The sequence below is a fragment of the Stegastes partitus genome, unplaced genomic scaffold, assembly GCF_000690725.1.
Source record: "Stegastes partitus isolate 25-593 unplaced genomic scaffold, Stegastes_partitus-1.0.2 Scaffold320, whole genome shotgun sequence".
Classification (NCBI taxonomy): Eukaryota; Metazoa; Chordata; class Actinopteri; family Pomacentridae; genus Stegastes; species Stegastes partitus.
In genome coordinates this window covers 234063-245876 of record NW_007578051.1, presented here as the reverse complement: position 1 = coordinate 245876, position 11814 = coordinate 234063, and the positions used below count along the sequence as shown (strand labels likewise).

The 11814-nt window shown below is 39.6% G+C and overlaps 2 protein-coding genes across 2 annotated transcripts in view; both read left to right on the top strand.

Moving 5' to 3' along the window:
- Positions 1–1195, top strand: part of ndufa4b (NDUFA4 mitochondrial complex associated b) — a 3631-nt gene extending 2436 nt beyond the window's left edge. The window contains exons 2-4 of the mRNA XM_008283583.1: positions 361–449; positions 651–711; positions 881–1195. Coding sequence (XP_008281805.1) covers positions 361–449; positions 651–711; positions 881–937 — 207 coding nt within the window. The 3' untranslated portion in view covers positions 938–1195. The remainder of the gene's footprint in view (positions 1–360; positions 450–650; positions 712–880) is intronic.
- A 1621-nt stretch (positions 1196–2816) lies between these two features.
- cenpt (centromere protein T) lies at positions 2817–10844 on the top strand. The gene is made up of 13 exons (XM_008283582.1): positions 2817–3116; positions 3341–3461; positions 3544–3685; positions 3768–3861; positions 4032–4168; positions 5130–5187; positions 5347–5483; positions 5977–7089; positions 7599–7901; positions 7986–8085; positions 8294–8461; positions 9077–9181; positions 10275–10844. Exons 1-13 carry the CDS (start codon positions 3031–3033, stop codon positions 10402–10404), a joined length of 2694 nt encoding a protein of 897 aa, XP_008281804.1. The 5' UTR covers positions 2817–3030; the 3' UTR covers positions 10405–10844.
- The last annotated feature ends 970 nt before the right edge of the window (positions 10845–11814 follow it).

Genomic DNA, 11814 nt, shown 5'->3' with positions numbered 1-11814 from the left:
TCCTGGTGTCGAATTAACGGGAACATCAGACATCAGAGTCTCAGCTGAAACATCTTCACACATTTGCAGGCTTCAGTTTTTTATGCGTGTCGCCTTTGTAGGTGTGAATCTGTAAAACATTTATGTGATAAGTGCTTCATTGGATGATCACAAACTTTGTAGAACAGACAGAAAGTCATCAGGAAAGGCAGATCGGAAAGCTGTGACTGAAATTTCACTTACAGTCAGCAGGTTTGGGTGGAATACAACCAAAAGTCAAAGCAGTTGTTGGATAAGGGACAAACTACATGCAGCCGGTGTTTTATCACAGCAGCTTGCGATTATCTTGACTTAATATAATTCCTGTTCTTTTCCTCGTAGCTGATCCCCCTCTTCATCTTCATCGGTGGCGGGGCAACTATGAGCATGATGTACTTGGGCAGGCTGGCTCTGAGAAACCCCGACGTCTCGTAAGTATCTGTGATGAGATCTGAGACAGTCTGAAATAGTAGAAAATAAGCTTCTTGTTATGGACAAACATTTTCTTCCTTAGCATCAGTTGGCCTTTTGTCCAGCTCTGTTTTTTAGGACCTCGGTGTATGTGTGACGGTATTTAATGTTATGGTAGGAACACCAGTCACCTCAGAGATATGTTGTTTTCTTGTCTTCAGATGGGATCGCAAAAACAACCCTGAGCCCTGGAACAACCTGGAGCCCACTCAGCAGTACAAAGTATGATTCTGCTGCACATTTTCCACAGATGACCAAGTTCTAAAGCTGCTTTCTCATTTCTCTGTGTGCCAAAGTAAAGCAGAAGTCATATCTTCTCTGTTATCTCACCTCAAAGTCCATATTGTCACACTGATTGTGTTTATCTGTTCCTGTGTGTGTGTATTTACAGCTTTTCACCGTTAACATGGATTACAGCAAGCTGAAGAAGGACAGACCAGACTTCTAGGCCAGCGTGTCTTTGCACCTGTGTCCCTGACGTTGCCATATGTATGAGGAGCCGTTGCACTTTCTTTTTGCCAAATACAAATACACTCACGATGTTGACTGAAGATTGAATCACATTTGTGCATTTCCAGCGTGAAGTGGGGGAGAGGGATCATTACCTTAAACACAACTCTAAATAAAACAGGCAACCACCTGTTTTATTTAGGAATCTATTTTTCTTTTTGCTGTGTTGTAAATTATTAAAACTATTGAAATCACACGCGTCTTTTGCCTTTGTTTATTTTTTATTTTTTGCAAAGTGTATATATATATGTTTTTTTTTGTGGTATATTACTGGAGATGCATGGAACCATATTTTCATATTTTTAGGCTTTTATTGTGTATATAGTTTAATATTCTACACCAAGGTGCCTCTAAAACACTCGTTAGATGCGTATTTGACCATTGTTTATTTTTTTATTATTTATGGTTAATTTGGGGCTGCAAGGTGGCGCTGTGGTTAGCACTGTTGCCTCGCAGCTAGAAGGTCGCTAGTTCACACCCGGGATCTTTCTGCGTGGAGTCTCCCTGTTCTCCCCGTGCAGCGTGGGTTCTCTCTGGGTTCTCCAGCTTCCTCCCACAAGGTCCAAAAACATGTTGAGGTTAATTGGTGATTCTAAATTGTCTGTAGCTGTGACACATTGAGAAACTTTACATTTCCATGGGTTTAAATGCGTTGCTGAATTAACCAAGATCTTTTTTCCTTTTCTGAAAGTGGTGAACTACTGCCAAAGAAAACAAACTGCTAAATGATAATTACCGTCTACAACTGACCTGAGCTCTGAACACAAAAAGGAGAAAACTGGAAATACAACTATATTCCAGCAATTAAATAATCTTCTGTCTTTTCAAACTGATGACGATCACATTAAAATGTCACCAACACTGTATTTATAATTCACTTAGAAAACGAAACAGTTGCAGCGTTTCATGAAACAGTGAGTAGAGAGTGGAAAAACACTTGGTTTTTTTAAACAATAAGAAATGTTGGTAAAAGCAAAACGGACAAAAGTCTGAGCCAGCCGTTTGTTTCCCATCATGTACTGAGGTTTTGTTGTTTATCTTAAAAAAAAAAGAAAAAAAAGCATTTGTTGTGTAGAGCAGCTGTTGTTGGGATTTTATTGCCTCTGCATGACAGTGACACCACCTCAGTCAGAGGAAGTGGCCACCACTGACTGCTTCTGGTTATATTCTGACATACACTTTTGACTGTAAAACACCAGACGTAGAAGGAAAAAATTAAAATCTCCTATTAACCTTATTAACCTTGTGGCTAATATATTCCTTTTTTTCTGTGATTGCATTAAAATCCTTTTATTTGCCAAAATATAAAACTTAGATTTCACTTTATTACATAAGCAAAATTAAAATCAAATTTAGTTTCTTTATAGAGCACTTTTGAAAACAACCTGAGTTGGCCAAAGGGGTGCACATGTTCTGAGACATCCAACAACATATGTGCTAAAAACAGAACAGAAAATAAGTAGAAAACTTGTAAAACAAATACATAATACTTCACAGCTTGTTTAGAGGGTGAACCATCCCTTTTTTGCAGATATTATCTCTGTACGTCCAGTGTATAATTGGTGGGGTAACCTCATAGTGTCAACAAGCAAAGAGGCAGAGATTTAATTCATTCTCACAAAACTCAAACTCAAGTTACATTTTAAAGTTTTTATATTCTACCAGAACTTGTCTTGTTCTTGTTTCCTTCACTTGGGGGCGGTGACGCTCTGATTGAAGGCAAACTGCTGTTTTATGACCGTAGAAGAAGAAAGCGATCTTCTCGCGAGGTTTCACTTAAAAATGACGCGGGACTCTGAAAATGAATCCGTTGAACCAGACAACAACAGACACTCAGACGTGGGTAAATGAGGTTTAACTAGATGAGTCTGTACTAAACGACACTGTCCTTAGTTCAGCTTCGTTTTGTGGGGGGAAATTATTTCCAGAAAGCCGCAGCCTGTCACGGTTAACGTTACTGTTCGACTGTTAACAACGTTTGTTAGCTAACTTCGGCTAACCAGCAGCTGACTGTGTTCGCTCGGTGTCGAAATGGATCCAACGGAGGACGTGTCTGCTCGGATTCTGCTGAAAAATATCCTCAGCATCGAGTCACCCAGGACCCCTATCACCAGCAGGTACTGTATTGGTGTTTCGAGCAATAAATAACGAACTTAAGCCTCCTAACACATCGCTAACGTCCCTCCTCCGGCTCGACCTGACTCGGTAGACTTTGTTGTTTGCTTGAAGGTGACACAGAAGATGGAGCAGTTTTATCCCGAGATGCCATGAAATTCCACATTTTTGCAAGTAACTCCAAATGTCTTTGTGTCCAGTAATAAACTAATTATCTTGACTTTAGTGTCTCCCAGGGAGCGAGTGGCAGCGGGACCCGACGCAGCGACAGACTGTCCAAGAAAAATGCTGGTCCTCAGACCCCTCAGGACATCCTGAGACGCAGCCTGAAACACAAAATGCGTGAGGTGAGGAAGACGGGCAGTGTATTTGCTAATCTGGGGTATCTTTTTGAGTCTCTTAAAACTGACCTGTTCATGTTCTTTGTAGAGTATAACCAGGAAATCGCTGCCTGCTACCAGGAGGAGGACAGCCTCAGTTGTGCTCAGAAAGATAAACACACCTGCGGCCTCGATGCTGTTTGATGATGCAGACACTCCACGGCACATACTCATGAACATCCTGCAGACAGGTGTGTGCATAAACCTGCCTTCTGTTGCCTCTTTAACCTCTTCCTCTTCCTTTTTAACCGTATGTTTTATCATATTTTCCAGAGCCTGTGCATTCCCCTGTCGTTCATGAGACGGGAGCGTCTGAAGAGCCAGAGCCACCTACAGCCACATCCAGCGTTCACAGGACACGTTCCAGGTGAGCTGTGTGTAACAGGATGGTCCTGACCTTTGGGATCAGTATTTTAAAGTAACTGCACTAATGTGAGGAATCAACCGTATCAACTTTTTAAGTGTTGTGGCTGTTTGTGGACAACTGCTTAAATTACATCATATAAGATAACAAACTTATATTTTCTTGACTTTCAGTATTGAGCTGTCAGGGTTGGATCTGCCTGATATAACCATTGGCAACATACCGAGCACCGCAAAAGGACTGAGCCGGAAGAGGCAACGTAGGAGCCTTAATGTAACGGCTTTTGAAAAACGACTGAAAGATGGAGATGGTAAGATTTAGTCAACCAGCAATGGCTACAATGATTGAAAATGATGTAAGATCTTTATAAATACAGCCGTGACTCGATAATCCGACCCTTAACAATCCAAAAACCTTGCTATCCGACAGGTTTTTAGGAAAAATGAACGGAACCCATGAAAAATAGCCTTAACATACCGACAGCCTTGGATTCCGACTCCAACATGACATTTTATGACACACATAAGGACAACGGTGTATTATCTGACTTAGTCCGACAGATTGCTACGTCCAGACTGCAGGCCTTAATGCTCAATTCGGATTTTTTTGTGAAATCCGATTTTTTTGTGAGTTCGTTCACATTTCCAATTAAATGCGACTTGTATGTGATCTGCTGTGTGAACTTCATATGCATGCGCAGAAGAGGACATGACGACGTCACACGCAGCGAGCGTGCTCAGTGTTTATGGAAGTAAACATGGATGGTGGAAACAGAAGTGTGACCGTTATCCTAAACGAGCATCAGCAGCCAAGTACTCCCTGTGTGTTCCGGCCACTTCCACCCCGATGGAGCGCTCCCCCGAGGTGGAAGTGCCCGTCTGACCGCGCTGAATATTTGGATATGCATCATTAATTTGGCCTGAATATCCAGAGACCAGAAAGTGCTATTCATACCAGTCCTACTAGTTATAATAACACCTATGAACAGTAATTAACAACAAATGACCCTTCAAGCATCAAGCCCTCCTTGTATCTCAACCTCCGTCTTGACAATCCGACAGCCTTGCTATCCAACAGAAAAGAAGGTTTTACATTTAGTGTCGGATTATCGAGTCACGACTGTACTTGCTTATGCAAAAGTATGCATTTAAATTGCTCTCCATGTCATTCTTCAGAAGGATATTATTAGAAAGATGGTGTGTATGAGTGTATGAGCTGTGTCAGTGAACAGTTGCTGTGATTGACCAGCTGATGGATGCTTATGTTTACAGATACTGGAGAGGTAACTGAAGAATCGATAGACAACCATTCATCACTGTCTTTGTCAAGGTAAATTGCATAAAAACCTGTAATGACATGTTGGTTTTTTCATATTTATTCCATTTTTTTCCATGTAAAATATTGATTCTAATCAGGCATTGAAAAATCTTTCTGTCAAAAACCAATAAATGAATAACTTATTATGTATTTGTTTGATCTGTTTTTCAGTTCCTCTTCCTTGAGTCTGAAAACACCCTTTGTTTATGGTCAGACTGAGAAAAGGGGCCTGCAGAGACGCGTTTCAAACCGTCGAAAAATCACAGAGGAAGAATTTGGCGCTGCTGTGAATAAGCTGCAGATGGGAGGTGATTATTGTGATTCAAATACTGTTTACAATCGGTCAAATTTTACATTTTTGTTTCATGTGTAATTATATTTTTAACAAGTAAATGAAAGCACTGATTGTTTCCTTTTCTGTGAATGTCTTCTAGCAACCACATATAAAGATAATTTTTAAAAAAAATATTGCAACTGGGACGTAAAAAACAGACAAGCAATATGATATGATGTTGTTACTTAAAAACTGATTTAAAAAAAAATAAAAAATCTCACAAACTATTGATCTTTTTACTGTTTGGCTAAATAGTTGATACACGGCCCAGATTGTTTTACCTTAACTTTGTCAGACTGATCTCTGCTGACTTGGTATAGTGTCTCTTTAAATGTAAATTTCGATTTTAATTTATTTCCATGTATAGAAAGATTTGTGGGTTATCTGCATCTCCTTTCATTATTGTCACTGCTAATGCTTTGTAAAAAAAATTGTACTTCTTGATGATCTCCCTTCCTGTCACCCAGGTGAAAGCAGCGCTGCACTGGTACAGCGGGATCTTTGTGACACTGCCCACTCTGAAGGCTTCACCTTGGGTCTGAGCAAACTCAGTGAGCCCGATATCACCACTGATATCGTGAACTGTAACACGGCTCTCTACGACCAGCCTGATGCCATGACGTCCGACTTTTCCATCGTTGCAACTCAGGATAAACCGACAGTGATGGCCTCTCAGCTTCAGAGACAGATGGAGCAGGAAGAACAGATGGAAGTGGAGCAAAGCGACGAGGGAAAGACCATTTATGTATTTCCATATGAGGAAGGGGCTGTGGTTGAACTTCAAAGTGACAATCATGCTTCTGAGTCACAGGAAGATGTTGATGGAGCTGAATCTCAAGAGGAGGAAAGGAGGAGAACAACTCACGGTCAACCTCAAGATGTTGCTGTTTCATCTGAGGAAGGAGATGTGGCTGAATCTCAGACTGATTCCCAGCCTGAAGATCATGTTGAAGCCAGTTCTCACTCTGAGGAGGCTGAGGTGGTACCAGACTCGCAGACTGAAGAAAAAGAAGAGGAGGAGGAGGAAGCGGCAGCTGAATCTCAAACTGAAGAAGAAAGTGCAGATGAAGCTGGTTCTCAGCCTGAGGTTGATGAGGATGCACCAGACTCTGATACCGAGAAACAAGAAGGAGAAGAAGACGATGAGGAGGAGGAAGAAGATGCAGCTGAATCTCAAACCAAAGAAGAAAGTGCAGTTGATTCCCAACCTGAAGAGGATGTTGAAGCTGGTTCTCAGTCTGCGGTAGATGAGGATGCACCAGACTCTGATACCGAAAAACAAGGAGAAGAAGAAGATGAGGAGGAGGAGGAGGAGGATGCAGCTGAATCTCAAACTGAAGAAGGTGAATCTCTTTCTCAGTTTGAAGGGGATGTTGAAGTAGAGTCCCATTCTGTCAGAGATGAGGCTGAGTCTCAGAACAAACACGACTGTGATGGGAAACAGGAGGAAGAAGAGCAGACATCCGAACAGCTGAAAGGCGACTTCGAACACATCAGTCGAAGGGCTTATCGCTCGGATGGTGCACTCATTATTCCTGTTAGAAAGGCAGGGGAGGATTTGACCAACAACACTGTGGCAGGTATGATCAAAAATGGTATCGATCACTGTTACGACAGGGTTAAAAATAAGATTTATTTTTTCTTTTTTGAATTAGTTTTGATAACTTATTATTAGTTTAGCATTTAAAATGTGTGAAAACTGCTTAAAGTACTCATCGCTGGTTAGAATTAAAGCTGAAATCTTCAGATGGCAACAGACAGAACCGGAAGATATTTGATTTACTGTATTGAGACGAATCCTCACATCTTTAGACTCAGAAAGCAAGTCATTATTAGAATTGCTGGCAATTACTTTTCTTTTGATTAGTGAATGAATTAATGACTAATTGTTTATGAGTATGGATCGTATTGTGTTTTCTAACTGGCTGTATGTCATATTGTAAAGAGTAAACTCATAGCTGGGCTACATAGTGGAAAGATTTATCTTGTCTAGAATGTGCTTTTTATACAAATATTTCATGGCATTGTTCAGATTTTTAGTTTTCATTAGTTACTTCTTTGAATACTTATACTGTGCTGTTGTATGTAGGATGGTCTGATGCCAAGTCCAAAGCACACAGCGGCCTGGAGACGAGAGGCTATGAGTGCAGTGAGCCTCATGTTGGGGAGCCTGACTTGGCTGAATCCTCAACTCAAGGACAGACAGATGCTTTTTGCCCAGAAAGCGAGGCTGACGCCGATAAAGAGAACTCCTTTCATCTTCCGGAGGTGGCGCAGGACACTGAAGACAGCGGGCACCCGAGGGATGCCTTCGCTGACCAATCTCCTGCTCAGGATGCTTCTGAACAGGAAGAGGAGTTGGACGATGAAGAGGATGGTGAAGAAGGAGAAGGTTAGTCTCTCTTTAAGTATGTCTTCCTTCATTAATGAATAATTTTGTCATAAAATATGTTTTAATTTCGAATGTTTTCTTCAGAGTTTCCCTGCAAGACTCCAGCATTTGTCCGAGAGAAGAGAAACTTTTTACACCCTGAGCATCTGTCCTCACCTTCTGTTTCTAAAAACATCCAAGCCAGGTAAGGTGTACTTCCTACCATGCTGAAACTTCTATTTATTTACATTTAACAGAATTTATTGACATACTGGGCTGATAAAACATTGTACCAGTTGTGCAAAATGTTAGATGTTAAGTTTTAAATATGTCAGTAACTTGTGTGATATTTAGATTTTATATCAAATTCCATGTTACCGACAGTCTCTCTTCATGTCTTGTTGTACTTGCAGGAGTACAAGTGAAGCTTTGACTCCGGCTAAACCTAAGCAGGTGAGACAGAGGAAGAAGGGTCCCGCTAAGAAAGCAGCAGGCCTTCCTAAGAGCTACCTGATGGGTGTCTTCAAGCACTTTGCCAAAACAAAGGTCTCTGCGGATGTTTACCCCGTCCTAAATGAGACGTAAGTAACTGGAGTCTGAACCCCTTTGAGCCAAAAGCAGTTTCTGAGCGTTTAATTTTTTTAAACTCGTGTTGCTTTTCCTCTCACTGTTGGCTCATTTTTTCATTGAAATAACCTCCTGTAGAAACAGCACAACCACGACTAGAGTTGTATTTTGCCAGACATCACAAAATGAGACAAAGTCAAATTTCTTTGATTATTTATTCTGCAGCAATTCAAATAACCTGGAATCAGCATATGCAATATATGTTTCATGTGCTCATTTTACCAATACTGAAAACAAAAGTAACTCTACATTCTTTAGATGTTTTATTATTTACATTTGTAGTTTGTTTCCATGCTTCTCTGTGTAAACACCACCTGGAATTCAGCTTAACACCTGAATTTTTGACACTTGTTTTTTTAAATGGGACGTGTAGATTTAGATTTGGTTAGTTTTCCCCAAAGGAATGACGTGTCGCAGTTTCAGGACCAACTAATGAGTAACTTAACACCAGGCTGAAATGCAGTGATTTTCTACTTTGTCTCAAGTTTCAAGCCTGTGTCACAGCATTTCTTTCAAAGTGTGGTAATTTGGTGAATGCTGCATGTAAGATAATTTTACCATTTTACCAGAATGGATAAATTCTTCGACCGGATGGTGGAGGACTTGGAGACGTTTGCTGCCCATGCCAAGAGAAAAACCATAGAGGTGGAGGATTGTGTGCTTCTGCTGAAAAGGTATTTGTGTGCTTGAGTAGCTGTGCATGTGGTTATAGGACGGCATTAATGACTTTTAGTGATCACAAGTGTTTAATGTCATGAACTCCTCTTTTAAGAAAGTAATTTGTATGTATGTGGGAAAAGAAAACAACCAAGAGATGAGAAGATGTAAATTTGTCACAGTATATTTTAAATGTAAAAGACTTTCTTAGGCAAGTCAAAAGAAGACAAAAGACGTACATACACGGACACAACATGGTTATGTTTCAGTCCTACATCCTGTCCTGTAGTTTCAGTGTGACAGTACGTGTTGTAGAAACAAACTCCACAATCCACAAAACTCAAGGATTTTTTTAGGCACTTGGAACAAGATGAATTAGCCATTAGTGCTGCATTGATGTTGCCTTATGGAGTTTTTTATGGCAAACATGTAAATAAAGGGTCATTTATTTACACACCCTTTACACCAAGGCTCAACAATAGCATGTCATTTTAGTGGTATTTCTGACCTGACAAATGCAAGTTGCTCTGCTTTGGTTTCCGTCAACACATCAGAGAAATGCTCTGTTTCTGTAGCTACCTAATTTGATGTTATATTTACGAGCTAGTTGTTGACTGTGCAGGGCAGCCAGCACAGAGTGACCTGTTAGAGCTGTTTGACCAACAGTTGCCCGCTGCAGCTGAACACTCTGCCGGTGAGAGCGGAAACAATCAATCTGTGAGCCATTAAACCAACGCTCGGTAAAGCTGAAGTGAACCACACAGTCTGATAAGTTCTCTTAGAAAAGTCATTTGACCCTTTGTTTATATGCAGTATTGATTAGAGCAGCTTCACCAAGACAAAGAGCCCATTAGAAACCTTTAAAACCACGAGTGCAGCAAACACAGAAGGATCCACTCTAGATATCACCCATTAAACAGAACATGTTTAGAAGCATCCTGACCTCTAGATGGCAAGATTGAGCTCTTTGTTCAGTGTGAGAAACTAATTCTGGAATTATCCCCCTAATACGCAGCACTCATCTATGAGAGGACAACATTTGAACAACCTTATCAATCAAACTGTCTGACTTGCATTTACCTTGACTGGTGTGTTTTTGCGTTTTTGCAGGCAGGGTTACGTGAATGACAAGGTGCCGGTGGAGGTCCTCATTGAGAAATATCTCAGCATGCAGCAGAGAAAGCTTCTAATCCCAATTGCAACCAGCGGAAATGTTGTTTTCCCTAAAATGCGGAAGTGAATCTTTAAGGAGCAGCTGCTCACTTCACCTCCCGCTGCATTTGGATTTAAAGTTATTAATCAGAGCATAAATGTTTCTGTAAATGTGTAAATATCTGTCTACATATTCTTACCTGAGAATGCACTTATGTATGTGATTTTTGTATATTGTTTTCTTTCTTGTTATCTGTATTATACTGTGTAAGCATGAATAAGGGTATACATATGACAGTATGCTTATTCTGTGTCAGACTCTTCACATCATCTAGCAGTAATGTTCTCTCCAAAATGCAGGGAGAGCTTTTTATAATAAACGGCTACATTTAGTGTTTTCTGATTTCATCTCTAACTGCTACTCATTACACCTTTTCTGTTAATATATGTATTATACTATGTGAGGACTGAGTGTATATGTGTACATAATAATAATAATGATAATAAAGCTTTGGTTTGTGCCCAGCAGTACTTTGTCATTTTTAATAAAGATGAACTGAATATAGGTGTGTATCAGCTTGTTAGATTTATCTTCATTTTGCATGTACTTGTTCAACAAAGACGTGTCCACACACTTAAAATAACAAAAAAATTTAGTTTGATATGTCGGTGATTTGTAGCTGCTGATGAACAGATAGTTTTAGGTGAAGTATTTCTCTGGTGGGTGGTTTTGTTGACTAATCTGAGGAAGTCAGGAATAATTACAAAGGATTTCTCAGATTTGTTCTCATATGTATGATCATAATGTAGTGAAGTGGTTCTCAAACTGAGGGTCCCAAGATCATTTCAGGGGGTCTCCAGATCATTGTAAATAAAATAAAGCCTACATTTATCAAATAAATCTGTATTAGGGCTGTGTGTATACTTCTTCTCACTCCTTTTTCGGACTTGTTAATATTATGATTTGATTATGCGATATTGTTGCTCTTTTTAAAAATATTTTCTTTTGTTTTAATATTTTTTCCCCTTTCATTTGTTCAAAATAAATGCAATTCATTCATTCATTCATTCATTCATTCAAAAGAAAATGAATGTGTTAAACATTAAAGAGATTAATCTGTGGAATTAACACATTCATTTTCAATGTATTAATGCATGAACAACAAAGTTATTACTTATGCCATATTAATAACTCTAATTGGGGGATCACGAACACAGACTTATCTTGTCTTGGGGGTCGTAGCTCAAGAAGTTTGAGAACCACTGATGTCTTGGATGCCATTTATTTGTGTATTTGTTTATTTAAAAGGATCCCCATTAGCTAGTCTTCCTGGGGTCCAGACAATAAAATATCCAAAACAAGCATTACAGTCTCAAGTATAGATAGATCAAAAAACACACAAGAAGAATAACTGAAACAGTACATAAACATATATAAAGATAATACATTGAATACTATAATATAGAATAATACATAATATATTTGAGTGTTTTCTCT

Excerpts from the sequence above, each read along its gene's own strand:
- cenpt (XM_008283582.1), top strand. The coding sequence starts at position 3,031 with ATGGATCCAACGGAGGACGTGTCTGCTCGGATTCTGCTGAAAAATATC. Across the intron at positions 3,117-3,340 it reads AGGACCCCTATCACCAGCAG|TGTCTCCCAGGGAGCGAGTG; the intron begins GTACTGTATTGG and ends TCTTGACTTTAG. Across the intron at positions 7,902-7,985 it reads GGATGGTGAAGAAGGAGAAG|AGTTTCCCTGCAAGACTCCA; the intron begins GTTAGTCTCTCT and ends TGTTTTCTTCAG.